The sequence below is a fragment of the Alnus glutinosa genome, chromosome 8 (assembly GCF_958979055.1).
Source record: "Alnus glutinosa chromosome 8, dhAlnGlut1.1, whole genome shotgun sequence".
NCBI lineage: Eukaryota > Viridiplantae > Streptophyta > Magnoliopsida > Fagales > Betulaceae > Alnus > Alnus glutinosa.
In genome coordinates this window covers 24,711,750-24,737,380 of record NC_084893.1, presented here as the reverse complement: position 1 = coordinate 24,737,380, position 25,631 = coordinate 24,711,750, and the positions used below count along the sequence as shown (strand labels likewise).

Here is a 25,631-nt window from a genome sequence, read left to right as displayed (position 1 = left end):
GAGAATTTGTTGAGTATAGAAAAAATGTTTTTTCTAAGTAGTAGAGAGTCGTACTTTTTCAATAACTACTTTGACTATTATTGTTAGAGATGCTCTTAGCATTTACTCACTTCATGCGTCATATATATATATATATATATATATATATATATATATATATATATATATATATATATATATATATATATCAGAGATTTTTATTTTTAGCGGTCTGAATATATTCAAGTCAACAGGAGGTTGAAAATTATGATGATGACAATCAAAAGGAATATACAATTAGAAAACATAAAGCAGCACGCAAAGAGATGTCTCAGTGAATATCAGAGATGTCTCAGTGATGTTTAAAGCCGAAAAAACACCAAAAGTTGACACCCAAATCTAAGAAAAAGGAGCAAAACTTGTAATTGTTTCACTCCATGTAAGAAAGATGTTAGGTTTGTACTATACACAACCCGTTGTGCTGCCCTGCTCTCTCATCGAAGATAGGCCGTCTCGGGTTTATTATTTTCTTCGTTCCCCCCCTTTGGGTCACCTTCGCATGCTGATTCTCTTCGGACCGAACGGTGACTCTTCCCTGCTCAAATAAAATTTCAGAAATATCAATGTCGAGTGAAAATGTGACGGTAATAAACGTGCAAATAGCCTCTAAAACAAGTTATAAATAGCCTGCAATTGTTCTGGCTATAAGCTAACTTGATCTGGGGGACATTACATTCAGAATAAAGGACTATTTTTGAAAAATTTTAACTTTCTTTTTTTACCTACACGAGACACAACAACAAACATTATATAATCACATGGACGTGTGTAGAAGAATAGTTCTTTGAAGGGCTAAAAATGGGTTCTATATTTGCTTTGAATTTAACAGACTGAAAACAGTGCATTCTGCAACAAACATTAGCAATCTGAACAAAAGATCATAAGATTATTGAAAATTAGAACCTCTACCTGTGAAGCAACCAATCCTGCTCCACCCCTATGTCGAACACTCTGTTTTGTCGCTTTCTGATCCTTAATCATGGCTACAGCAGCAATGCCTTTGCCACTGCATTTCTGACTCACAGTCAATCTCCCTGTAGCATTCTCTTTTCCAGCACCTGCCAATCTATTAAACCTGCCTGCTTTCATAGACGACTCTTGCTCATTAACTCTAAGTGGCACCAAAGCTCTTGCTTGTACAGTCTGAAATCGAACCTAGAAAAATCAGTACAATTCATATTCTATATCATTCTTGATGAAAAATTTAGAATTTCAAAAAATCACTCATCTCCTAGAATACTTCTGGGACATAATCAATTACTTGCAAGAGAAAGGTGAATCAATCTATCTTGTACTTATTTGACAATCAGCCTCAATATAGAGGATATTTCTCAATACAGCTTAAAAAAAATGGATTACAAGTACTTCAGCACAAAGCTATTATTCAATAAAATTAATAACATGGGTGTCTCAAATTTGTACACCGTCTCACCTTTGGTTTTGCAGCTTCCTGGTGGACTGACTTTACGACATTGATTTTAGTTCCCCTTCTAGAACTGGAGCTCACTTCTTCAACTTTAATGGTTGAATCCCTGTATACACTAAATTTTTTTACCTTGTTCATTGCTGCATAAGTCATCCTCACTACATTTCTGCTATCTGGGATTATTCCTTTCTGACGTAGTGATGTAGATGTTGAGCTCTTAACATCATAACATGGGTTTGATGATGAACCCACACTGGACTTGCCAGTTGATGATTTGCAGCCTCTTGACAGCCTTTTATCATTATTCATCTCCACCCTTGGTGCTTGTCTTGTAATACAGCTTTTCCTAAGACTAATCCTCATATCTGACAACATAGAGGATACCTCCGTGTAATTCTGATCTTGTTGCTGACTGCTCTGAGATGTAATGGTGCTTCTTGTACTGCTTTCAAAAGTTTTGTTTCCCATAGAACTCAACCTACTTGCAGGATCACCGCAAGTGGATACGGGTTTAGAGCAACTCGGTATGGTATTTCCAGTTAGACTGCTTTCACAAACGAAACCTGATTTTGACCTTGAAGTTCCTTTTAAATTTATAAAGCTTGATTTAGGTTTTATTTTCTCACCACATTGTGGATCCACCAAATAAGATTTCCCACTTAAAACCTTAATTGGATGCTTCTTACTTGATAAGAAATCATGATTTTCTGCTTTCCATTTCTTGCTGCTGTAGTCTTTGCCTCTTGATCTTGAGACTGACAGTGGAATTTTTGGCGAAGTTGATCCCTGTAAGTCAGAGTCTGAGGATGTAATACCCTCACCAGAATGAGAAAATGCAGATTTTAATTGGTGAGAAGAACGCTGGTGGAACCTGAAAATTAAATCAATTTCATAACCAGTAAGATTTGAAACTTTTAACTACATTCCAAAGCCAATGTAGCAAGACTGCAGATACGAGTGAAGAAAAGAGGACGCATACGGGTGGCTTGCGAGGAACCACTCATCATTGCTGCAATGTAAACAAAGAGAAAAATAGAATTGGTATCATAATCATAAAATTTGATAATAAAGCTCTGGAAAGAAAACATGGAATGCTTAAAGCAATGATATAAAAGCTCACGTGTCTTTGTTGTTAAAGTTAGCTTCTAGAGTGAGATCTACCCACATAGGTGCTTCGATTTCTTCCTATACAATAATCATCCAAGCAAAAACAACTGTGAGTGGTAACGGAGACAAACAACTTTGGATATCAGAACAGACCAAAAAGGACAACATGCCATAATAAAATGGAAAAATGAACAAAAGATATCGGGCCTATGATAAAAGATTCCTTCGTTTTGGTCCCTAGGGCTCTGTTTGGATCTCAAGAAGGGCAATGAAAGCAAAGGAAATTGCTATTGCTTAACAAATTGCGTTTTTAGTTAAATTTTACACTTTCTATTACTTGCTTCCATTCTTTTCAAGATCCATAAGAAGCATAATGAAAAAATTCGGATCTTATGCAATTCATAATTCTTCTGGTCTCCAAATGATGAAAAATTCAAGTTTATTCTCATACATTTTCTCAGCATCCAAAACTAGCCAGGTGAATCAAGATATAATATCCAGACATAAATCAATAGAGAACTATAGTTAAATGAAATGAAAATGACGATATCAGAACTACAATCAAGGAATGCAAAACCCAATCTCAAAGCCTAGAAATCAGAAATCAAAGTGATAATCAAAATAACAAAGAAACAATAAAACCCAGCAACCAAGAAGTTAAATCAATAAACAAACAAAGAGACCCCATTTTCTCTATTTTAAACCCAGACGTCAAAACTGATGTAATGAAACAGACATAAAAGTTAGAACCAATGGAATGAACTCAAGCACCCCATGAATCTTTTAGTTTTCACCAGAAGAATTAGAAACCCAAATTTTCAAACCAGACCCAGATATTAAAAATGACAGGACAATGTCAAATAGAAAAATACCATGATTAAGAATTTAAGATTAAGAACAATCTTGTTTAAAGATTAAAACAAAAAGATTGAAAAAATAAAGCCAACAGCTTTCATAAACCAACAAAAAGAATAAGAAAAGTAAACGAGAATAATATCAAGAAAGCAGATTCGAAAAGCATTAAACGCTTTGAAGAAGAGGATGAGTACCAGAAAAGCCCAGTGATCATCAGCCTTTCTGCGAACCATTTTCTTGTTTCTCTCAACTTTCTGAGCCATAAAGAAGTCACCCAAATAGCTTTGAATCCGCTGGAGAAGTCAGCGATTTCTGTGCTTGATTGAGCGCCTGAGAGCCATTTCCATCTTTACGGTTTGGGTCTTGGGCTAATTTCGGCATTGGAACAAACGACTAGAAATTTACACAAATGAGGCTTGGAAGGGCGCTAAAACGGCGACGTTGAAATAACTGTTTTATTATGGTGGTTCCACATATGGACGGTCGAGATTGATTAGTAGGTTTAGGGATTTGTTATATTAGTAGTATTAATGAGAGAGTGGGGCCCGAAAGCTATTTTTGACCGTTGGGGGAATTCAAAATGTTGAAGGAAATCGAAGTGTACTCTCACGGGACTGTCCATTGTTTTAGACATGACATGAAGCACAAGTCATGTTTGTACATGATCTTCTTATCTTTGTAGTGTTTATTTTTTTTGTGATTACGTACGCGCTATTGGCATCGTAATTTTTCTTGATCTGATCTTGAACCTGTTGATTTGATTTCGAAATCGATCTGATCTAGTGGAATTCAGCTTGAACGATTGTGATTAATGAAGGATCTGATCCTCTATTTTCTTCCGTGGATATCGTACGGTGTTGATTAGCGTAATTTAGTGATTGATTCGGTGAATCATCTCCTTTGCCCCCATCATGGCCATGGAAATGGCTAGGATGCTCTCACAGGTCAAATTTTTTCTTTTTTCTTTTGTTTTAATTATTTTATTTTATAATTTTTTAGGGTAAAATATATATATATATATATATATTTACGGTGACTTACTAAACTGTGGACTTATACATTTTCACATGTAAAACAATTATTTTACGAAGGAAGAAGCTTTTGTAGTTGTGCAAGAGGACCCAAAGGTAAAATGTATCTACCTAAAGGCTTAGATGATTTACATTTTGTTCTAATAATATTTTGTAGGTTTATGAACAATCCATGTCGAATGGATTGCAACCGCAATTGCAACCGGAGCTCTCTTGTCCTTAGGTCGGTTGCCGCTTCGATTGAGGCTCTGGAGTAATACGTCACTCAAACTCCATAAGCACTGTTCAAACGACAATGTACAGAAACTTAATCCAAACATGAAAACTCACTTAAATATGATTTTCAATTTTTCCAATATCCTCTTTTACGCCATACAACCTCACACAACTCAACATGCATCTTAAAATAACAACTTTTCATGTTATAAATCCTTCATTTTCATGGGAACCCTAGTTCTCAACACTTTTCTCTAAGTACATTTCAAAAACACAACAAGTACCACAATATTTCCATTTAATCAATATAGGAACGTCCTAATACCCTTCATGCAATAGATCAACATCTATAAACTCAAGGAAATCAAAATGAGAGCAAAAAAAGTGTAAGACAATATTATACCTCTAGGCTTTTCTTCAAGCTCCTCCTTCCTTCTCTCTCTCTCTCTCTCTCTCTCTCTCTCTCTCTCTCTCTCTCTCTCTCAAGAATACTTAAAACAACACTCATAACTTCTCCTTACTTGGACTATGGAGCGAATTGAAGGCAAATGGTGCTTTTGCCATCAATCTTGGCTTCTTAAATAGGTAAAAAATTTACATTGTACATTGGCGTTCGAACGGGATATGCTTTCATTCGAATGGCGCTAAGTTAGATTCATTAAACACACATAGAATTAGCGCCACATCTCACTGCACACTTTTTGACATATGGAGATGTTTCTCCATTCAAATTGCACGTTCTTTCTTTCGAATGCAATTTGACACTTGCCATTAAAACACGTCTCATCGTTTGTTTCAGCACATGACAAAATTGTGGATGTTGATCTTCACCTACCACTTGATCGCAAGCTAACATGTGGATATGCTGCTCCCTTTGAACGACATGTTCTTTTGTTCGAACGCGATCAACTCCAATTTGATCTCGGTCATCCATTCTTCCGCACTTGCCACTATTTGACATGTGACATCATGTTCCCTTCGAGCAAGATCACCAACTCTTAGAACGAGACGTTCTGTTACTCCTAAAATTTTCTAAGTTTTTGAGCCTAAGTTCCAAACCTTAATTGATTTGACACCTTTAGATCTAACCACGATTAATTTCAACATGATCAGAACAAAACTCCGCAGTTAAGCATGCTTCTGTGAAAGCATTCTCAGGATGGGTGACCTCCTGAGAAGTCTAATTTGGAGAGCCAAAAGCGGACAATATTGTGTCATTGGGGGTGGATCGTTACATAAAGTGTTACAATTACAACCCTTTTGAGGGTGCTCAAACCACCCCAAGACGCCACGATCATGTAAGACCTATAGGATTGTTAGCCACTCCCTTGAAGGTGGTCGACCCACCTCAACCACCCCCTTGAGGTGGCCGACAACTGCTTCAAGCTTCAAGTGGATGAAAGGGGGCTGACCACTTGCTCAGAGTGAGGAGGTTGTCATCCACTCCCTCAAAAGGGTGGCTTACAACCTTAAGGGGGTGTCAGAAACGTCCCTTGACTTCTTTTTTTTATTCATATTTACGTAGCTTAATCCAAACCGTTTGAATGAAGGCCGGAATTGTTAAAATTATAAACCCTTTCAATTCTCTAGAATTGTAGGGCACCTCAATCCATGATCAGTTTTGGATAAATTAATTATATACATTGAATACTATTCCATGTATATACTTCTCATTGTATGCTCAAACTCTCTCTCTCTCTATATATATATATATATGATAGGTGAATCGTTAATATTCTCATATCCACAACCATAAGGCCAAGAGGAACAGAATGCCCATGAATGTTTAAGTTGGCCGGAGACCAAAAGTTAATGATGACAAACTTGCTAAACCTAATTCCCATCAAAACCGAAGAATTTCTTAAAGCCTCTTAGCTCTTCAGTCTTGCCCTTTACAGGGTGTTGTTCATTTTGTACGTTGTTTTCCATTTTTAACGTCAAATCGTATAAGATGGGAAAACAATCATCCAGACAACTGAAAAAGCAGCCCTCTGGACTCTGGACTCTGGTAGCGTGACGGGCATGGGAAGAGACTGAAGAGTAAAAGCCGAGGTTAATATTACTTGGATTTCAAAAAGGTTGATGGAAATTTTCAGCATCGCGGGGATAGCTCAGTTGGGAGAGCGTCAGACTGAAGATCTGAAGGTCGCGTGTTCGATCCACGCTCACCGCAATCTTTTATTTTCGCAATATTTTGAAACGGCTCTGTTTCATGCAAATTCTAGCACTTTTCTCTCGACTGGGGAACAAAAAAGACTACTAACTTTTAACCCCCCCCCATCTTCTTCTTCTCTCTCTCTTTCTTTATCTTTTTTATTTTATGGTTAAAATTTTATTTGATTTTATTTAACCGTGTGCATGATGACATGACTTTTGCTTTTCATCAATGGTTTAATGTGCTTATATAATATAATATTATGTGGTTACATATTATATGTAGAGTAATGTTATATATTACAAATTCATCCCATCCTTTTTTCATTGGATTAATGTATCAGTGTCCATCAACTATTAGATCAGTTTTTATTTAAAAAAAAAAAAAAAAATTCCTAAGAGCTAATGAACGCCGGGCCTAGCGAACTGTGCACGCCCCAAATGTGTTTAGAATATAGTCGCATCCATACGTTGATTGAATGAGTAATGCTATAAACTATATTTTTATTTTATAACTATCATACAATGTTAACGCGGTAGTCTCAATTAACCTTTAGATAAATCATTATTTAAAAAAAAAAAAAAATCAAAGACTAAGATTATCACGCGAGCATCGTAGGATAATTATGTTGTAATAAAAATGTGCATTAGTCTTTGATTGAATAATCATGAATGGGTTATTTTTGATACGTGGCGAAGACATGGTGCGCCACATTTCCCTGCGGTGGTGGACGAGATAAAATGTGGATAGAAAGATATGAGTTGGAGATACTAAAAAATCTTTTAGAGGCTTCTTATTGGTTGATTCAAAGTTCAAACCACACATTCCCCAACCACAATTTCCCACTCGATCTTGCATTCATCACCACCCATCTCTTCCATCGTCCTATTCCCCTGCACATAATATTATCCCCACTTCCCCTTTCTGGCTTTCTACACACTTCCGTCAACAATTCTCAAATTCCCTTCTAACCCCACTTTCAAAACTGTAACATAACTGCAAAAAGCTTGGGATTATGGCTGCAATGCTAATGGCAGCAACTGCAAGCTCTAGCACTGTTCTCAGCCCAACTCCGTTTCTTGGCCAAACCAGGGGAGCCAACGCTAACCCTCTTAGAGATGTTGTCCCTATGGGAGCTGGGAAATACACCATGGTATTTTCTCCCTCTTTAATTTCTCTGAATTTTTTGTTTGCGTTTGTTGGGAGCCTAAGCCTAACATTGGTGGGTTTTTCCATCTTTGCTTGTGATATGAACCAGGGGAATGAACTGTGGTATGGGCCAGACAGAGTGAAGTACTTGGGACCCTTTTCAGCTCAGACTCCATCATACTTGACCGGAGAATTTCCCGGTGATTATGGCTGGGACACTGCTGGATTATCTGCTGACCCTGAAGCCTTTGCAAAGAACAGGGCTCTTGAGGTAATTAATGTTGGAATGCATTTTCAAATAGCTCGTTTTTTAAATCGCAGACTTAAACGGACCTAATACTAATGGGTATAGCAATCGTATTCATGATAGTACTAAATTGTTGTGGAAAATTAGGTGATCCACGGCCGATGGGCTATGCTTGGAGCACTGGGGTGCATCACTCCAGAAGTCCTTGAGAAATGGCTTAAGGTAGACTTCAAAGAGCCGGTATGGTTCAAAGCTGGAGCTCAAATCTTCTCGGAAGGTGGCCTTGACTACCTGGGGAATCCTAACCTCGTTCATGCCCAAAGCATCCTAGCAGTGCTAGGCTTCCAAGTCATACTCATGGGCCTCGTCGAGGGATTCCGCATCAATGGCCTTCCTGGAGTCGGAGAGGGTAACGACCTCTACCCCGGCGGCCAATACTTCGACCCCCTTGGCCTTGCTGATGACCCTGTCACCTTTGCTGAGCTCAAGGTGAAGGAGATAAAGAACGGCCGGCTAGCCATGTTCTCCATGTTTGGTTTCTTTGTCCAAGCCATTATCACTGGCAAGGGTCCCCTGGAGAACCTCTTGGACCACCTTGACAACCCTGTCGCCAATAACGCATGGGTCTATGCCACCAAGTTCGTGCCCGGATCTTAAGCTGAGCTTCAGTCCTTTGATCTTGTTTCATGTCAATGGAATGGAAGGGAAAGTCCATGTGTAGTTACTGTATTTTTAGACTTCAAAAACTTCATGTTTGTATTGGTGTGATCCAACGGTAGCTAATTGATTTTCAGGTGGTGCTGGTCTTCTCTAGTAAAACAAAATAATGGCAATTTATGCATAAATAAAATACTATTTAATATACTATTATACAACTATCATACAACTTAAGATATGGCAAAAAAATCGATCATTGGATTAGCAGTTGTTAAAAAAAAATAATAATAATAACAATAATAAATAAATGGCAAATTTTTATTGTCACATGATCATCATCTCAGTTGTATAACAGTCGTATAACAATCTATTAAATAACATTACTCAAAAAAACTCCATTTTTTAGGCAAGTAAAATTACTTGAAGAAAGAAAGACTGCACAATAAAAGTAACATGTATACTTCCATGACCAAATAGTTTACCTTACCACAAGCATTTCATGCAGAAGGATAGGCGATACGAACGCTTTCCTTACATATCTTCAGTTCTAAATATTCTCAACTTACAACATTGACAACGGATTATAAACAAATAACTAATTACTGAATGGAGAATCTAAGGGGCCAAGGTCTCTCAACAAATCCCTATTTGGTTATTATGCACAAGCTTATGAACACTTCTACCAAGTAACAAAAATTGGTAGATATACAATTTCTCTCTCTTCACTGCCTCACACTATGGGAGAACACCAATAAATGCTGCCCTAGATATAGGCAATGAAACAGCTCCTTCAAAAGCAAAGAGGCAGTGTTTTGACAACATTTTCTCCATCGTTCTGTGAGTTATCTCCATCTGTACACACTTCACCAAGGATGATCTAGAACACGAATATTATGATGCTCTTGAGCTTAGCTTTCCCCACCATTTATAACGACCTTCAGAACGCCCAAGTTTATGAAGCTTTGCCTTTGTGTCCCGTAACCTGATTTTGAATTCTCTTTTCCATACCTCAAAACCGAGTTTAAGTTTTCGAAGTTCGTCATCAGAATTTACAAGAGAAGCTGACTGCCCTGCTTTGACCTCAACAATAGCTTTGGCACCATTGTCAAAAGCCTGTCTGCGCTGCTCAAATTCCTTTACCAGATTGCTGACTGCATCCAAAGTACCATTAGTGTCTCGCCCTGCTCCAACATCGTGATTGGTACCAGAGGATTTTATTGGTGTGCTTCCACCAGGAGTTCGAGATCCCATGGACGTGTTATCCTCTGAGTCATAATAGTGAGGCGTTGAAGAAGCATCAAGTTTTCCAGGTAGACCTACAGCATTGTCAGCAACTAGGCTCTTCCTGGCTGCAGCAAGACTCATCTGCATCACAATTACCATTAAAACCCTCAGGCATCTGAGTAATTCAATTAGTAAGGGTGCAACTCTCATGTCATGAAAAAATAAATAAATCAAAAAACAAAATTTTAAATAGAAGCACAATAGCTTTTTTGATTTGTTACCATACTTTTCTTGGTGTTTTTTCTTTTTTTCTTTTTCTTTGATTGTCTTCCGGCGCATTTTTTGTTTTGTTAACTTCAATAGCATATATCTAACATCTTTTGTAATTGAACTTATGTATGAACATGCAAACTCACTTGCAAAGATGCCATCTGCTTCTGCCAAATCTCCTCCATTGATTTCATCTTTGCCTCATAGTCTGACCACCTTGTCTCAAACTGCTGTAGTTGCTCCCTCAGTGCAGTATTTTCCTCTTCCTTCTGTTCCAGAGTTGCTTGTGCCTTAAGAACCTGCATTTGAAGCGCCAAAACTGGAGGCAGAACCTGAACCTGCTCTTGTGGTATATCCTGCATACAAAGAAAGTGACCTGTTTAGTCATCCAGGTTGACAAAAAATTCAGAAATATATATATATATATATATATATATATAAAACAAAGTAAACTCCGGATATACGAACCCACCCGCAAGACCCGCATATCAAATAAGCCCCACATTTGAGATCAGTGGGATTCGAACCTAGGATGTGCAGTCTATGCCTCATCCCAACATCCTTACTACAGGCCACCCACTGCGGTTTTGGTCTTTCATTGGTGAATCTTAAAATGCATATTGACAGAAAGGAATGCAAAGTATTTATTGTGGTTGCTTCTTTGTTAAATATAAGTGTGTGTGAGTATAAACATATAAGTGCTGCCAATATCTTAATCTTGAAGAAGGAACCTGAAGTGTCTCGTGCAATTCTCCATACATGACATACTATAGATTGTGCAGCATTTTCTATGTGCCAACAATACAGTTTGGCAGTGGCCAATGCAAGCTGAGGCAAAAGGCCTCAGTGGCAGTCTAGGCCATGCAGGAACTTGTTTGACATGCCATTTATAATGGATTGAATGTGATGCATTTCGGTAGCCAATTCTGTGAATGTATGCATTTCTTAAGCAAATCAAGGTTCAAGAAGTAACACGCACCACATTTCGGGGGGGAAAAAACCTTACTGGTCTTTAAATACACTCGTAACATTTAGAACAGACATCATAGACACTTGAAACAATCTCAATTTAAAATAAATAAATAAATAATGTCAATAGGCAACATAATGTTGGCAATGATAACAGCTGAGGATATGTTTTGATTCTTAATAAAGCTATGGAAGTATTTTGACTCTTTGACTATGTTTCTACAGTTTTTTTGGGGTTGAAAAAATAAAGATTCGTCAAATAATTGTTTCAGATAAACAAGCTTGTTAGGGAAATTATTGAATATTGTGAAAACTAAATCTAATTTCTAAATTTGGTATCAAGCATATTTTAAAATTTCTGCATCATGAGAATCTTATAGCTCAAAAACTCCAGCAAACTTCATGGACTAAGGGAATTGATACAAAGGAAAACACCACTCCATTAAAGAATATTTTCTATAGACCAAAACAGAGTAAAGATTCTTGCAAGCAGATAAGTGTCACACAGAGTACCTTCATTTCTGAAATCATCCTGCTTGGCTTCCGTTTGGATTTTGCATTCTCAGGATGAAACCTTTTCAAATTATGCATGCCATTGACATGCCTCCGAACAAGCCATCCACGGATTACTACAGATATTTAAATGGACAATAAGAAAACGGTATGTAATTGAACCACCACAAAAGCAATGAACAAAATAAATTTTACCAGATTGTAAATGCACAGCCGCTTGCATTTCATTATGGGTTTCAAAAGCACTAGTTGTGCACCCCTTTATCCTAACATTATACTCCCTTCTCGCATTTTCACCACGAATAACTGCATTGGTTCCATGAATTTAATCAAACATTTTTAAAAACTTCAAAAAAAAAAAAAAAAAAAAAAAAAAAAAAATTCATAAGATCCAAAAAAAGAATCAACAGACCGCCTAAAACTACAGTCCTGAAGAGACTCTAAAATATAGAAAGCAGCATTTCTTTTATAGCAATATCCAAATTTCTTAACAGAAAAACTTCAGAATAGATTTAATATGAACAAGATTATAGAACAAGCAAAGAAATGCTTTAAATGAAACAATTTAAAAGGCAAGGATATGCATGCATTACATGATTGTATTATTGCCACTCGTTCCTTGAGCTCGTGGAAGAAACGGTGAGCTTGGTGACCACGGAAGCATTTCTGAACACCAAGTATACCATGCAGAACTTGATTTCTCATGTTCTCCAACACACCAATCTATAAAACATTAAGAAATAACAGCATCAGAAAAATCATTAAAGAAAATAATCTCATTTCAATCAAAAAGAGAACAATCACGGTTTCAGAACTCCGCAGTTTAGTTCAAAACTTTTCCAAAATATCAAGATTTAGTTCAATTGACAGAACACCCTCTCAGTTGAATGTTAAAATTGCTTTCATGCCATAGTCAAGTATCAGGTCAACTCAGCAATGACCCCTCCAATACTTTTTTTGTTTTTATCTTCTTTTCTTTTCCTATTTGACCTTTTTTCCTGATTCATTTTCCTTTCATTGACATCCTTACACTCAGGGTCCCATAAGTCAACTGAATATTGGGGCAACATCCGTACAACTCCAAGCATAAGTACTGCATGTAGAAGTCAAATTTCAGTAGTGGAGGAATCAGCACAGTAGTACAATGCTTAATTATTTTCAGAGACCCATATAAAACATTTAGGAAAAATATTTCTTTGTTTCAGCTCTGATCGAGGACTGTTCTAGTTAGTAAGAATTTCTGGGTGCTGTTTACGCATGTTTTGGTATGAATTTCTAAACAGAAAATTAAAAACAAATGCAGTTATATGAAAAATTAAGAAAAACCTTTTTCGAGCTTGATTTACATCTTTATAGGTGTTTGATTTTAACTGATAGGACGATGAAGAAGATTCTTGGTAATGTCTAGAAAAACTATGGCGAATCATTCTGACTGACATGGTTAGTGAAATCAATCATAAATTGTACTATATATCACCACTCCTATGGACTACGGCAATAATGAGTGACGATAGCTTTCTCTTGCAATTTTTTTGGAAAGCCTTCCAAGCCTTTTTTTTTTTCTCCTTTCTTTTGGAAAAGACAGCATGGGAAATACTATGCTCATGCCAGTATGAATCCAATTAATCTAATCATTCTCATTCACAAGGGATAGGAAGACCTATCTTTAATTCTTTAATAGATTACAACCATAAAGTTCAACCTATTTAGAGTCTCGCATTGTCCAGAACAAAGACATTTATATATATACACACACATACACACACACACATATATATAGGAACTTACCTGCCCCGTTCTGAGAAACAGTTTGGTATAACCAACTTGGTACATCTCAGGGAGGACATTGAATTGCTTTAGCACTGCAACTGATATACTTAATGGATCCTGAGATACATTGGTCTCTGAAAGTAGGAAACCGTACCTGAATATATAACGGCACATGAGAAGAATTAACTCAACACCTGTTTCAAAAAAAAAAAAGGGGAAAAGTACACATTACCCCCCTTAAAATTACCTTTCATAAAATTATTATAATTCTTAAAATTATATAAAAACAAAACAAAAAATCGTTTTTAAAAAAATAAAAAATAAAAAAACGAAAAAATAAATAAAAAATAAAAACCAAGGTTTTTCATTTTTTTGAACATTTTTTTTTAGATTTTATTTTTTATAATGTTCAGTTCGGGCCACCCCCCTTGGATTTTCATTTTTTTTTTATTTAATTTTTTTTTTTTTTCAATCTTTCAAAAAAAAATCATTTTTTTTTTTATTTTTTTAATTTATAAGGATATATTTGTATTACTGAAACTTTTTTCGGATTATTTTTGTCTTTTTGTTGGCTTTAGGGAGATATTAACATTTTTTTGGTAATTTTTTTGATAAGTAAACATATAATACAACATTTTTTTTTGTAATTTAGGAGAGGACATTGACACAATTGGTAGTTTAGGTGGCACATTGAGAATTGAGTGGTAGTTTAAGTGGGGTATGTATACTTTTTCCCAAAAAAAAGAAGTAAACAACCATTAAAGAAGAACTAATGGAGGGTTACACCCTCTACCTTCCTGCAAACTCTTGATGAGCAATTCTAGTAGGATATCCAGATCTCGAAATTCTAACAACCTCCAACACGCCACAACACCTGAGTTGTTGTAAGACAAGGTCCTCTTCATATAAGCCAGGAAGCTGCCTGCTATTTGGCTTTATGCAGCGAATGAAGTGAGGTGCGGTGTTCTCCAGCTGGTGCATTAGTTTGAATAGTTGACCCTACAAGAATCCAAGGGATTTATTGAGATCTTGCAAAACAAAACTTCAGTTACATCTCCACGTATTATCTTGTACCCTTCATACTTAAAAAAATATTGCAATTTTCACAACAAAGTGGAACACCATAATCATCTCATATGGTAACATGCCACTGTCGTAAATTCCATCATTTCAGCTTCTGCTTTTAACTAAGCTACATCTATTTATATATTCAATTGAAAAGAAGGCAACAAGCATATTACCTTAAACTTTGTACCAACACTCTGCTTTGGAGGGTCCAATGCACCGATTTGGCACATAGGGTTTACTGGTATCCGCGATTGGTCAAGCATTTTGGAGGCAAACAACTGTAGTGGTTGGCAACTGCATGATGAGAGGAGTTGGATGGAATCAGAGTGCAGTCGGTCTCTGTTCTTTTCCAGGAAACCATTTGTATCATATAGAACCTAATAAAAATCCAGATGTTAGTGAAACCATAAACATATTGTGAAAAATGACTTTCATGGTTCGCTATCTTGCATTTACTTATTAAAAAAAAAAAAAAAGTGGTTCACAATCTTGCATGACTATTTTATAAAGCTACAAATCATTTTGCTGTCCATCCGATGTACATCTCCATACAGTCCTTTTGCGAATCAACCATTAGATTTGTGGGACCATGTCCAATGGTTGATTTGCAAAAGGGATGGACCATTGATGGACAGCTGAATGATGTGTAACGTATCTCTAATATTTATATCTGGATTAGAAAAGGCACTGCTACTGTAGATTCAAATTTACACCCTAATATTCATTGTCAAGATCAAAGTGGAATGGAAAATTCTAGGAAATCTTTTGAAAAAAGTTTCAGCATATATGATAAACATTGGTCCATCATAATAATAAGAGATCGTGAAAGTAAAGCAGTGTGCTGACTGCTCAGGAGAAAAAAAGAAAAAGAAAAAGCAAAATCAATATGCTGACTTCTTAAATGAGTCTTAAAACTACGGCTAGTTTATAGATTGGATGCTGCCAGAGTAACTGTGTCCAAATATCTGAATGATACTTGGTTACAAGATGTTGCTCAGAAGAGAGCAACAAAAGAAAGAAATGGAAGGAGATTTTCTCTAACATATTTTTCTAACAATATCATGGTCCTTGTTCTTGTTAGTATGATAGGGGGTGTTTGGCAAACCACAAAACCCGGCCAGACATGAAAAGTTAAAAAGAAAAAGATGTGTCTGTCAGGTTCGGTTCTTCTTAGTTGGGTTGGGCAGATTCAGCCAATAATCAATTTTAAGTTTGTTAAATTTGGTAAATTTTGTAAAATATAAAATTGGTACTTAATCTGTATTTATGAATACTAAAAGTAGTGGAACATACTTCCATAAAAAGCCAAACATGATTACCATGTGGTTCCAATAAACTGAATATAAATTGAAGCCTGGTCAAAGTTGAGCTAGTATTTACTTTTTGTATTGTTTCAGACCCAGAAACAGTTCTATGGCTTCCAAACACCCTCATATGTAAGTTCTCTTAAGTAGAAGATATTTAACTTCTTTGTACTTTCATCTCCCTTTTTTTTTGGGACAATTTTTATTTTTTGTGACACTACTTTTATCTCTGCTATTGTACAATAAGCATAAAGTCCGATGAGTCAATGATAGTCACAAATTTCACTTGTACAATTTCAATAGTCCAGTTTAAATCAAATAAAAACATAATATTGAAAGCTCCTTGCAAACTGAGCTATAACTAACCTCTCCTGCATAGTGACGTATACCAAAAGCCCTGCCTCTTTCTCCTTTAAAGCAAGAATTAGAATGTAAGTGCTGCTTGAGCTTACTGGCAAATGTCAGATCAGTGGCCTTGGGAAAATTTGATTCCTCATCCAACAACGATAGTAGACCTAAAGGCTTCTACACAATCCACCAGACAACAAAGAGTGAGTGATCTAACTACAAGGGCAAATACTCCGGTTTCATGTGAGAAGAAACAAATCTAAAGAAATGAGAACTGCATCCATCATGAGCACCTGAGACCGAAAATTTCTGGAAGCTATCATAAAAATAACATACTATATCGCAGGAGTATATATGAATGCAAGCAGAAGCTTTTTTTTCATTTTTTTCAAAACAAAACATCCACCAAAAGGTGTAAGAAAGTCCCACACTCCAAATATAAAAAAGTATACAGAACAAGTCAAATCAAAGAACTTTGTGCAAGAGATTCCAATCATCTCCTGAATAAAAGGAAGCACGTGAATGATAAGAAGGTTGAACCATAGAAATACCTTCTCAAAGACATCCAAGCACTCCTGATTGTCTTCAAAATCAACTTTTGTCCAATCAACCCCATCCAATTCATAATCCTGAAACAAGGAAATTGTGACATTGCTATTCATAAGAACCATGTCATATAATGATAATTGGGAAGTTCTATTGAATCAGTGAAACAGAAGATACATCCAATGAAAGCGTGTCAAAACAGATAAGTTCAAAAAGAAAAATATGGTTTTGCAATGCCAATTGGTCTGACCAGATACACTACAAAACCCTGATCTCTTTGCAAAGCCAATTGGTCTGACCAGATACATCATTTTCCTTTAATTATATAATTCTTTAATTTAGCTCGTGGGTCAGCATCTAGAATCCTCAAAAACAATTTATATGAGCATTAGAGCATATGATCCTAGTCCAAAGGAATTAAAAACAAACAGAAAGGACTGATTAGATTAGCCTTTTTCATTCAACACTACCTTGCAGCTCCCGAAAGTAGGTAAAGCCCTCACTCACGAAAGTAAAGAAGAGAGACAACCACACTAAAGGTGTCTATCTAAAAAGTTCAAAAGGGAGAACGAAGGTACATAGAATACAGCCAAATCTAAGAGGGATCTCGCAGTCTTCAAAGTAGTGCCAATTACTTTCTCTCCAAATGTTCCACATTAAGATCAAAGGAATAACTTCCGGATAACCTCTTTGGAATGTCCACATCCTTGATTCATTCGGGATTTAGAGTGTGCAATAATTTATCATGGATGTCTTTATCAGCAAGTTTGCATGGGTCATACCAGTGGAGTGGAAATGAAAGGATTGATGGAATTCGCCATAAGGGAGTGAATCTTAAAGAAAAGAAACAGGTAGAATGGAATGCTGGATTCCATTTGCATTCCACCCAAAAGTAGGTGAGATGCTCCATTCCCTTCATTAATTGGTATGAAATCTTGCTTTCCCTCCTCAACTGATAAAAGACAAGGTAACAGAGAAGGGAATAATAGTCAAAGTACATAATTTTTCCTTTCCATTTTTTTTCTTTTATCTTAAACATCCAAACAAATGAAGAACATCTCAATCATTTCTTATCTATTCCACTCCCTCATAATTCCTTCATTTCCTTTATAAGGTCCCAAACTCCCAAGCACACTATAAAGATGTAAAAGCCACTTAGAGAACAGGTTTACATATACATGACAAGACATATAATTGTGATTCTTCTAAGCATCATGTTATCAAAGAAAAACTTCTTTAAAAAAATGCATTGTATTTAAATTGAAAGGTCACAATGCATTTGATATGCTCACCTCCTGCTCAAGTTTAAATAGATGCCGGTTGAAATGTTGTTGCAGCCTCTCATTTGCATAATTTATACAAAATTGTTCAAAGCCATTCCTCTGAAAATGAGGAGATGATATCACCATCAAATATGCAACAATATTACACTAAAAACATCACTATATAGATGAAGACAAAGCATATACCTGAAATGACTCAAACCCATATATATCAAGGATACTTATAGATCTCCCAGTACATCGTTTGCCCACTTCAAGTGACTTATTGATTTTTTCTACAAGCCAGTCAAAAATGCTCGCATATATAAATTTTGCCAATGCGTCTCTTGTGTCAATTGCCTGAATTTCATAAGGGGAAAAAATTCATGTAACCCCAAAAGAGTGCATTTGAAATCAGCTTAGAATATAGGGACAGAGCGCTAAACAGACCTGCTGCATTGTCAATCTTTTAGCAATAGTATCCTTGCCAGCTTGGATTTTATGGGTAGATAAAGCTAGCACTAGTTCCTGGGAACTGCAACCAATCAGCCTGGCAGCATTGGTTACAGCTGACAAGAGGAAAAGTTAGTAGAAGCCACTCCAAAGTAAGTCTATATGAGAAAGTCTTCAAAGAATATATTTATAATTTGCCAGTACACAGAGAAAGCAGACGGCTTAAAACAAGTTCTAGATAAAATACCATGACAGTAAACAGTACTCATAGGAACAAATACAGGACACAAGGAAAGAGAGAGGGGGACAGCATTAGTTGCTATATCAAAGTTTCACTACCTTCCTATCTCTTTCAAAGTATGAGTAACTCAACCATGACACTTGGGATAGAATGCGGAAGCCAATGAACCTTTTATATAATCCTTCTGACCATAGTTACCAGCATAAGAAGATATCTTTTTAAGGAAAATAAACAAATAAGCTCACAGGCATAGATACTGGTTCTCTAAACATTTCTAGCGGCCTACCGGTTCTCAAATTTACATTTCCATTACTTAAACAAACTTTCTATTGGACAACTGTAACAACCAAAAAATGCACACACTGATGTATTCGTTCCATGGGGTTCAAGTAGAAACTAATAAGGAGTAAATCTCCATTTATTTTCAGCCTTTTATTTCCTAGTCTAATAAGGAAAAGATATTCCCAATAAGGACGTAGGCTATTCGTAAGGATCTTTCCTTACTAGTTATTGACGGCTAAACCTAGTTTAGCCCTTGTAACATATAGCTTTTATTCCTCTATTTAAGAGAAGGACAATGAATAAGAATGCATGCTGGAATATTATCAAACCCAATACATCTCATTGTGTTTTGGAGGGCAAAGCTCCCTCGAAATAGCCTTTGGAGATCACGGCTCTTTTGAAGTAGCCGATTTATCATTTCCTATGTTTTGTTACTAGTGGGTTCACATCAAGTGGTATCAGAGCAAAGTTGATTGTTTTCTACAACAATCACCGATCCATGCCCATCACCATGTCTTTCCAAATTTTCTTGAGCGCTAAGCAACAAGGTTAGAAAAGATGCGGTCAGAATTCCTTGCATGGAATGAAAAATTCACCAAAAAGATGAAGGAGCATGTAAGAAAAATTAAAAGTTTGCCTCCACCGCGCCCCTCTCCAGCAAGTCAATCCTTGACCATAACACCTACCCCACCGGCCGCCACCATCACAACAAAAAGAGAGAGAGAGAGAGAGAGAGAGAGAGAGAGAAAGAAAATAGCTGTTGAAGCAAGAAAAATCCATCCACACCGGCATACCACCAAATCACCATCAACCGGCCATAGATCAGCCCACCTCAACACCAAATTTAGAAAGCACCAGACCGAACCTTCCAAACGCGCCCTCATCAACTCACACCGCGCCTCCACGCCTCTGGGAGTCACTTGTGTTCATTGTGGTGCGAGAGAGATAAAGAAGAGAGCTTTTGTTTGGCTTTGATTCAGGAAAAAAATAAATAAATAAATAAAATTTGATTGGCAAAAGATGATGATGGAGGTATGGTCATGGGAGATGAGGATGACAAAGAATACATCTTGCAGTATTTTTGGCCTTGAGGACAAGGGCGTTGTTACGGGAGGAGAATAATGTATTCGTTCCTTGGGGGTCACTTAGAAACTAATACAGAGTAAATCTCCATTTATTTCCAGCCTTTTATTTCCTAGTTTAATAAGGAAGAGATATTCCCCAATAACGATGTAGGCTATTCGTAAGGATCTTTCCTTACTAGTTATTGACAACTAAACCTAGTTTAGCCCTTGTAACATGTAACTTTTATTCCTCTATTTAAGAGAAGGACAATGAATAAGAATGCATGCCTGAATATTATCAAACCTAATACATCTCATTGTGTTTTGGAAGTCAAAGCTCCCTCGAAGTAGCCATTGAAAATCACGGCTCTCTCGAAGTAGCCGATTTATCATTTCCTATGTTTTGTTACTAGTGGGTTCACATCTCTCTCTCTCTCAGGGATGGATGACCTGCTATTGACACAGTAGTCAAATTCTCTCCACATATATGTACCAAACATTTTACCAAAGCTCAAAATATCACCATGTAGTTCTAAACCTAAAAAAAACACATCAGTTTATGGCTAATTAAAATAATTCTAGATAGTTACAACTAGCACCAAGTATTTAAGCCACTCAGCACTACCGGCATACAAACAGCATCAGGCGCAAGACATCCATTAAGAAAGTCATGAAGCCAAACACATAAAACTTACCTTCATTCGCCAACACCTCTACATGGTTTTCATTGTCAATTACTTGAAATGATATGTTCCCCAGCCATAACACTGCAGCAAGTATTGCAAATGTATGCTCTTGATCTTCTTTGCTGATTCGAAGAACGTCTAGGGATTCCTGGAGCCAGAAAACAAGAATAAGGATAATAGGAGACAAATAACAGGAAAAAGGGTAAATGAACCAGAATGGTGACAGAAACAACTACATGTAAACTTACCATGAGCTTATGAAATTTCCTAACATCATCAACACCATGAATTGCCAAGCAATCACTCTGATTAAGATAACTGTACTCACTTGCAATTCTTAGATTCAGTCTCTCTACAAAGACAAACAAAAATTAATTCCAAGCATGAGAGAATAAGTTCTCTACAAGCGCATTTAAATAAATTATGAGTAAATTAGAATATTGAACGAGCACTGTGGCTGGTTGTAACTTTATAAAATAGAAAGAAAAAAAAAAAAAAAAAAAAAAAAAATCTTGTCATTAGAGTTATAAATGAATATGAACAACATTTTAGGAGGTTCCAAATATTGAAAGGGCACTGTTGCTGGTTGCTGATCATCACTAAATTTAACAGATGAGGCTAGTATAGAGAAACAATCAGGAAAGCTGAGAGAACTATACTCAACGCTTCCAGTAAAACAGCCAACTATACTCAAAGCTGAGAGAACAATACTACAATGAAACAACTTATATAGCCATTTTTGTCACATTGGAGTAACAATTATGGATGTTGAAAGGACGAGAATCGGCCAAAATGGGAATTCTACATTGAGAAAATAGTGTGGAATGATGAAAAATGTCCAACCTTTAAGAACTGAAGGAGCACCAGCACAAAGTTGGTAAAAGATGTGGTATGACCTCTCGCCATTGACCAGTTGAACCACTCTTGACTGCTCAGAGATGTACATGATTTCAGAAGTAAAACATGATGATATAAAAGTCACGGCACTTCAGATGGGGCAACAGTTTACCTTTTCTAACAAAACTGTCCACAATTATCGCAGGTGAATTGACATTTGACATAAGCATGAGGTTGAAACAGCAATCAAGTCAGTTATCTCGATAAATACGCATCACAAAATAGTTTAACATTAGAGCAATTTATACAAATTCAAACTGCTTACAGGTTTGGATCTTAGCACCACATATCTTCCCCATTGAACTAAAATGAATTTCAATCAACTTCCCCTGTGCAAAATTAGAACATATGTAAACTAAACTGCATAACCTTAAGACCTCATTGTAAATTGCAGAACTATAATATTCAAAACCAAACAAAAACTTTTAAGCTATAGACCGTGATAAAACTGACTACGTTCTGCAATGAAAAGAAAGAAAGGAACTCACAAATCGGCTAGAGTTGTTATTCCTCGATGTTTTTGCATTCCCAAATGCTTCCAGTATACAGTTTGTCTGAAGGATTTCATACTCTATCCCGGAACTGCCACCACCAAGGGCAGTCAAATATTGCATTGCAATTTTAGCTGTCTCAGTTTTTCCAGCTCCGCTTTCACCACTGCAAGAAAAAACTAAAAGATGATTATGTGTTCTAACTACCAATAAACGTCCAAAATGAGCTCAGTTGCCAATATTGAAGAACAGAACTTAAAGAACACTAAAGAAATGGTCCACAACCGAGCTCCTAGTTAAAAGGAAACTTAATTGAAGACATTCTAACCTTATGATTATGGATTGATTTACTTCATCTGCAAAATAAAATATAGCAAAAAGAAAGGGCTTGAGAAAAAATTTACACATGGGCAAAAGAGAGTCGAAATGTTTCACTTTTTTTCTTCATATAAGAAAACATACGGATTCTCCCCACCTCTCATCATCTCAGTATAAGCAGTGTCTGCTATAGCATAAACATGAGGGTTGTCCATTAGTTTCTGCCTGTAAGCTGTGACAAAATCTTTTCCATGTATCTGTACGTCCTTGAAGGGATTAACTGCAATCAAAACTGGGCCTGCTTTACTCTACAGAAAGAAACATAAAAACCGTCAAAGGAGAGTGAAAAAGGAGATATGACTCTGACTCGCAAGCATGAGCAAGAGGAACATATCATACTTACATAGATCTTATCCTGAGAATATCTGCACCGGAGATTGTAAAGTACTGATGGCTCGTTCAAATAACTAAGCTGTATAAGATCCTCTACGCCATACAATATATCTGGGTTTGCAGGTAAGAGCTCTCCCGTGGGCACTTTCATAACCTGTAGTAATCACACAACCTAAGTGCAAGTAAAACCCACCAACTAATGTACTTAAGATTGTTCAAACAGAATTCAGAAATGGCCAAAGGTTATGATACTTACGTTTCCATTTGACAGCGAAACAAGAGCTTCCTCCCCTGAAGTTGATCGTATTGTTCCTGACTCCCACTGCCTACTTGGGTGCCAACACCATACACGAAGCTTCTGCTAAGAAAACTTACATTCAATATCTATGTACATTTCAGAAACAATACATCAACACCAGCAATATAGGCAACTGGTACAATTCACAAAAAACTAATTCATTGCTAAAGTTTCAACGGTAAGGGAACAAGGTCAGTGCTGGTCCAGAACATCAAATGGATGGTTCACTTCGAAAGTAAGAAAGTCTGGCCTCCCACCAACATTTCAACCATGATTTGACTTCTAATTTGTATATTTATCACATCTAAATGTATCTTTTAGTGCACTAGGTGCCGTAACCAATCCATCAAAACAAGATCACATACCTAAAATGGATCTTCCATCTGATACAAGTTCTTACTAATGGAAAAAAGGGAGCTGAGGGATTTGAACACCCAACCCCCCGGATCAATCTACCCATTACTAATTACAACGAAACTCCACAATTTCTTCATCCCTCTTTCTAGACTAAGACCTGTAAACTTATTATCTGAACACCACACACAAAAATAAATAAATAAATAAATAAAAAACAGCTCTGTTCTTGTAATTAACTGTACAGTCAAATACTCTAACCACTTTGAGTACTTCAATTAACACCCCTTACCAAGAGAAATAATAACCAAATTCCACACTTTCTAGATCACTCTCTCTAGCCTAAGACCCAAGATACACGGATTCTTGCAATTAGTTATACTGCTAAATACTCTAATCATTTCGAGATTGTCAATCAACAAACCTGAACAAGACAAACAGAACAACAAAGAATCAATCTGAAGGCAAACATGTTATTCTCATTATTTTCCTTCTCAGTTACCTTCTTGATGAAATAACCAATGTTGTCATCCCAATCCAATTCCCTCATCTTCGGCGACGTGGCACACGGCGCAGCAGAGCCATGATCCGAACCTGAACCCTCCGTTCGCTCATTTTTGCTCTCCTCCGAATCCACAGCATACGGCGACTCCACATTCTGATCTTTCTTCATCTTCTTACTCCCGAAGCTCCCTCTCTTGAACCCCAAATCGCTCTCTTTCCTCTTTCCCTCATCTTTCCCTTTAAACTCACTCGGCGGTCGTGCACCGTCATTATCACCGCCGACCTTGAAGCTGTTCGGCAGAGAGCGGCGCGCCGAGGGCAGCCGAGCCCTCGACGTCGGCCGAGCCGGCAGCGCCGGCGGCAAGTCCTTAGGCTTCTCGCATTCGTCTTTCCGTCGCAGCGAGACCAGCATCTCCTCCAGCGAGCTCCGCGCCATCGTCCCCGGCGATAACATCACCAAATTCGAATCCAAATTCACTCGAATCTCAGCCTCAAAAGCTCAATATCCACCTCACTTGAAACGAAACCGAACCCTGCGTTGTCCAAGACACCAACCATAAAAACCCTAATAGGAATGATAAAAAAAACGTAAGAATCCTATTCCGGTAGTCCAAATCCGTAAGAAGAATAACAAGCTGGAATTTCAACGCGGAAATGTTGCGAAATAAAAACTATATCTTTTTTTTTTCTTCTTTTCTAAAAACACTTCCAGAAAACAAACCACGAAACCGCATTTGCGTAAATAATCCCGTAGGGTTAAGGTTGTTTCTGATAAACAAACCTTGTGTGTGTCTGTGCCTGTGTGAGACACAGAGAGAGAGAGAGAGAGAGAGAGAGAGAGAGAGAAAGGAGGAAATGTAAAACAGAAACGAAAGAAAAAGCTGTTTGCCTGTTCTGTTTTCTCGGTTTTTGAGAACAAAATTTGCAGCTTAACTTGGATGACAGATTTGTTGCGCGCTGTTGTTTGTCGTTGCTTTAAGGTTTTGTTGAAGAAATTCAAATATCTCGGGTAGGTGACTAGGTGGGGTTGAGCATTGGTTTCTTGAGAGAACCGTTCGGATCTGATAAGGATAAAATATTTGTGTGTGAAATATACGAATATCGGAAAAAAAAAGATAAAAATGGAGTTTGGGAAAAAGTTAGAGCCAAAACTGCGCCGGATAGAAGAAAACACAGAGACACTTGGGAGTTGGGACCTGAAAAGCTCCAAGAGTCGTTGCAAATTGGGAAAGAGCACTTCTACTATTTGCCACAGTATTTGAAGATATTTACAAGTTTGGTATCCTGTTGATGGATTCTTTCCGTAGTTTTTCCCTTTATTACCCCTCGCTTTTGCTGTGGCCAATCCGTTTGATGCACATGTTAAAACTGTTTGGATGGCGTATTGGTTCCGTTTGATAATATTTTTTAGGGGTATTTTTTTTTTTTTTTTATAAAAATAATTTTGAATTATTTCATATTTTTAGTTATTTATTTATGCAAGAGAAAGAAATT

General features: G+C 36.9%; 3 protein-coding genes and 1 non-coding gene across 8 annotated transcripts; 2 read left to right on the top strand and 2 right to left on the bottom strand.

Annotated features, from left to right (window-relative positions):
- Positions 1–219: 219 nt before the first annotated feature.
- LOC133875662 (uncharacterized) lies at positions 220–3,821 on the bottom strand. Of its 2 annotated transcripts, none has more exons than XM_062313862.1 (6): positions 3,622–3,821; positions 2,586–2,650; positions 2,445–2,474; positions 1,472–2,336; positions 949–1,194; positions 220–574 (listed from the first exon to the last, which is right to left on the bottom strand). In XM_062313862.1, the coding sequence occupies exons 1-6, from the start codon at positions 3,688–3,690 to the stop codon at positions 431–433; spliced, it is 1,419 nt and encodes a 472-aa protein (XP_062169846.1). In that variant the 5' UTR covers positions 3,691–3,821; the 3' UTR covers positions 220–430. The 2 variants fall into 2 exon arrangements, with proteins under 2 accessions (XP_062169846.1, XP_062169847.1); XM_062313863.1 differs by having other exon boundaries at positions 223–574; positions 949–1,182.
- Positions 3,822–6,774: 2,953 nt separating this feature from the next.
- Positions 6,775–6,847, top strand: TRNAF-GAA (transfer RNA phenylalanine (anticodon GAA)). The gene has a single exon. It is a non-coding gene; the product is annotated as a tRNA-Phe (tRNA).
- An 832-nt stretch (positions 6,848–7,679) lies between these two features.
- LOC133876495 (chlorophyll a-b binding protein 13, chloroplastic) lies at positions 7,680–9,018 on the top strand. The gene is made up of 3 exons (XM_062314785.1): positions 7,680–7,982; positions 8,088–8,249; positions 8,373–9,018. Exons 1-3 carry the CDS (start codon positions 7,845–7,847, stop codon positions 8,880–8,882), a joined length of 810 nt encoding a protein of 269 aa, XP_062170769.1. The 5' UTR covers positions 7,680–7,844; the 3' UTR covers positions 8,883–9,018.
- Positions 9,019–9,318: 300 nt separating this feature from the next.
- On the bottom strand, positions 9,319–25,296 carry LOC133874834 (myosin-2). Of its 4 annotated transcripts, none has more exons than XM_062312708.1 (25): positions 25,027–25,296; positions 24,136–24,702; positions 23,238–23,339; positions 22,992–23,135; positions 22,746–22,896; positions 22,599–22,626; positions 22,268–22,436; positions 22,045–22,108; positions 21,892–21,905; positions 21,726–21,810; positions 21,131–21,234; positions 20,892–21,030; positions 18,607–18,725; positions 18,364–18,516; positions 18,187–18,276; positions 16,900–16,977; positions 16,367–16,525; positions 14,870–15,073; positions 14,422–14,627; positions 13,647–13,782; positions 12,452–12,581; positions 12,054–12,164; positions 11,859–11,974; positions 10,523–10,732; positions 9,319–10,247 (listed from the first exon to the last, which is right to left on the bottom strand). In XM_062312708.1, the coding sequence occupies exons 2-25, from the start codon at positions 24,589–24,591 to the stop codon at positions 9,774–9,776; spliced, it is 3,642 nt and encodes a 1,213-aa protein (XP_062168692.1). In that variant the 5' UTR covers positions 24,592–24,702; positions 25,027–25,296; the 3' UTR covers positions 9,319–9,773. The 4 variants fall into 4 exon arrangements, with proteins under 4 accessions (XP_062168692.1, XP_062168693.1, XP_062168695.1 ...); XM_062312709.1 differs by having other exon boundaries at positions 24,136–24,670; XM_062312711.1 differs by lacking the exon at positions 25,027–25,296 and adding an exon at positions 24,919–24,992 and having other exon boundaries at positions 24,136–24,670.
- Positions 25,297–25,631: the final 335 nt, after the last annotated feature.

What these genes read in the sequence shown, in the direction of transcription:
- LOC133875662 (XM_062313862.1), bottom strand. Translation starts at nt 3,690, where the DNA reads ATGGCTCAGAAAGTTGAGAGAAACAAGAAAATGGTTCGCAGAAAGGCT. An exon ending in AACTTTAACAACAAAGACAC is followed by an intron (nt 2,475 to 2,585) that starts GTGAGCTTTTAT and finishes TTTACATTGCAG; the next exon opens with CAATGATGAGTGGTTCCTCG. An exon ending in CAGGATTGGTTGCTTCACAG is followed by an intron (nt 575 to 948) that starts GTAGAGGTTCTA and finishes TTATTTGAGCAG; the next exon opens with GGAAGAGTCACCGTTCGGTC.
- LOC133876495 (XM_062314785.1), top strand. Translation starts at nt 7,845, where the DNA reads ATGGCTGCAATGCTAATGGCAGCAACTGCAAGCTCTAGCACTGTTCTC. An exon ending in GAGCTGGGAAATACACCATG is followed by an intron (nt 7,983 to 8,087) that starts GTATTTTCTCCC and finishes GATATGAACCAG; the next exon opens with GGGAATGAACTGTGGTATGG. An exon ending in CAAAGAACAGGGCTCTTGAG is followed by an intron (nt 8,250 to 8,372) that starts GTAATTAATGTT and finishes GTGGAAAATTAG; the next exon opens with GTGATCCACGGCCGATGGGC.
- LOC133874834 (XM_062312708.1), bottom strand. Translation starts at nt 24,591, where the DNA reads ATGTTATCGCCGGGGACGATGGCGCGGAGCTCGCTGGAGGAGATGCTG. An exon ending in ATGGGTTTGAGTCATTTCAG is followed by an intron (nt 18,277 to 18,363) that starts GTATATGCTTTG and finishes CCTCATTTTCAG; the next exon opens with AGGAATGGCTTTGAACAATT. An exon ending in TACGTCACTATGCAGGAGAG is followed by an intron (nt 15,074 to 16,366) that starts GTTAGTTATAGC and finishes GATTTTTATTAG; the next exon opens with GTTCTATATGATACAAATGG.